At 31.3% G+C, this 1,997-nt stretch overlaps 1 protein-coding gene across 5 annotated transcripts in view; it reads right to left on the reverse strand.

The window, feature by feature from the left end:
* LOC108684840 (phosphoenolpyruvate carboxykinase [GTP]-like) overlaps positions 1-1,527 on the reverse strand; it is a 5,302-nt gene extending 3,775 nt beyond the window's left edge. Inside the window, exons 1-2 of one of the 5 annotated variants that reach the window (XM_018189356.1) lie at positions 1,372-1,527; positions 336-648 (exon numbers count right to left, since the gene is read on the reverse strand). In XM_018189356.1, coding sequence (XP_018044845.1) covers positions 336-562 — 227 coding nt within the window. In that variant the 5' untranslated portion in view covers positions 563-648; positions 1,372-1,527. Of the gene's footprint in view, positions 1-335; positions 770-942; positions 1,094-1,267; positions 1,294-1,371 lie in introns of those variants that run through there. The other 4 variants (XM_018189354.1, XM_018189353.1, XM_018189355.1 and 1 more) reach the window with 4 other exon arrangements.
* Positions 1,528-1,997: the final 470 nt, after the last annotated feature.

Genomic DNA, 1,997 nt, shown 5'->3' on the forward strand with positions numbered 1-1,997 from the left:
ATTCTATAATCGTAAAGTTAAACTTAAAGAATGAATTTCTTTTTCCGTATTTATAGATTTGAATTTTAATTTTTAAATTAAAAATATTAATTTAATGATTTTAGAGTACATTAGTTACACGATGTCTAATATAACAGAACGAGCATTAAATGGAAAATTAATTAATGAAGAATGAGTGTGCATTCGTCTCGTTTCCAATATCTGCTTTTCTGTTTTATATTTTAAGTTTTAATTAATAATGTTATTGTTGCATTATTATTATTATTATTATTATTATTATTATTATTTACAATTATTGTTTTTTTATTAAAAAGTTAAAGGAAGTGGATACTTACTGAGAATGATAGATATTGACAGCGTGCGGCATCCTGCGAACTTTTTCGATCGTGAAGACGGACGGTACAAAAAAATGCGTGGAATGAGTGATTTTTGGAATCGAAGTTAAGCTAAGACGATGGCTCGTGGTGAAACAACGACAGTTGATGGAGAGGTTTTGTTTATTGTTGAATTGCCGCGAAACTCGCGTCAAATTCGTCCAGCTAATACCTTGGAACTTTGGCATGTTACCACTGTTTGTCTCTTTTAAAGCGCTTCCTTTATATGTGATTGCAGAATGTTTTGCTTGCAGAGCCCCAGTGATCTATCCGTCTAATTGATCGATAAGAAGAATTATCGTGAACTTCCGCTTGATAGTGGGGAATGTAAAATTGTAATCTGGGCTCACGCAGCGGTGACCGCAAAACAACTAAGAATTACTGGTTGTAAAAGGCTGCGCACAATGAAAGGAATAGAGAACAGGGAAGAGAGAATAAGAATTTCAACGTATTAGAAACTGTATATTCCATATTATTTATTATGATAGGTTAAAATTCTTATTTTCTGTTCCCTATTTCCTATTCCTTTTATTGTGTGCTGTCTTTAATTAGTACACATTTGACACACATTCTGCCGTTCTTGATAAAATTCGGCTTTTTTGACTGATTAAGGTTCGAAGGAGATTTCCAATGAGAAGCTAATTCCTTGGAAATTGATTAATATCACGTATCACCAAGAGATATCACTTTTTTCATGAATGATTATCGAAAGTAAGTTGCAAAAGCTCAAGAAACTCTTAATGATGAAGTTATTAAGTCAAATTAAGAATAAATTAAATATTGAAAAAAATAACAAATAGCCATTGTAGCGCGAAACGATATGCATTGACGATTGAATCTTTCTGGAAAGTAAAAGCTACTTGATATGATACTGTGACGTCGATTAAACTCACTTTCGCATTAAATTGAAATCAGTGATCGAACGGATTTTATATCAAAAGCCGTTAGCCGCTCTCGCTAATCTATTTTTATATGACTGTCTTGCTTGTCCGCTTACTTTCTGCTATTTTACACAGACGACTTAATTATCATCAACACCGCTGGTAAACGAGTAAGACTACTATCCACGATCCACATTTCACACTATTATCCAGCTGTGATAAAAGAATCGTGTCTTTTATTCGAGTACTCGAACCCATTCGACGTTCCGTAAAAAACAATGATAAAAACAATGATAAATGATAAAGCCCCATAGGAAAATTTTGTTTAATTGTGTTTGCAAGTAGAAGATATGTCTTCCGCGAGACAAAGAATTATAATACTAAGATTGTATCATCATCATTCAAGTGTTTACAATGCCATATATTTTTCTCGGTAGCCGTAAACGTCAAATGAGAAGCGACGTAGGATTATTTGATAAATATGAACACATTATTTCTAAATAAAATGATTGAAATAACCTCTGTATCTACAGATTATTGGACTTGTAATTGAAAAACATTTGTAACAATGAAACAACATTTGTTAAAACGAAACAACTAAAATATTGGAGATATTACTGATGTTAAATCTTGATGATTCTATTCTGTATTATAATATATTATATCCATTTACGTATATATATAATTAAAATTTAATATATATGTTTAATAATATTTTACACACACACACACATACACACGC

Source organism: Atta colombica, unplaced genomic scaffold (genome assembly GCF_001594045.1).
Source record: "Atta colombica isolate Treedump-2 unplaced genomic scaffold, Acol1.0 scaffold140, whole genome shotgun sequence".
Taxonomy (NCBI): domain Eukaryota; kingdom Metazoa; phylum Arthropoda; class Insecta; order Hymenoptera; family Formicidae; genus Atta; species Atta colombica.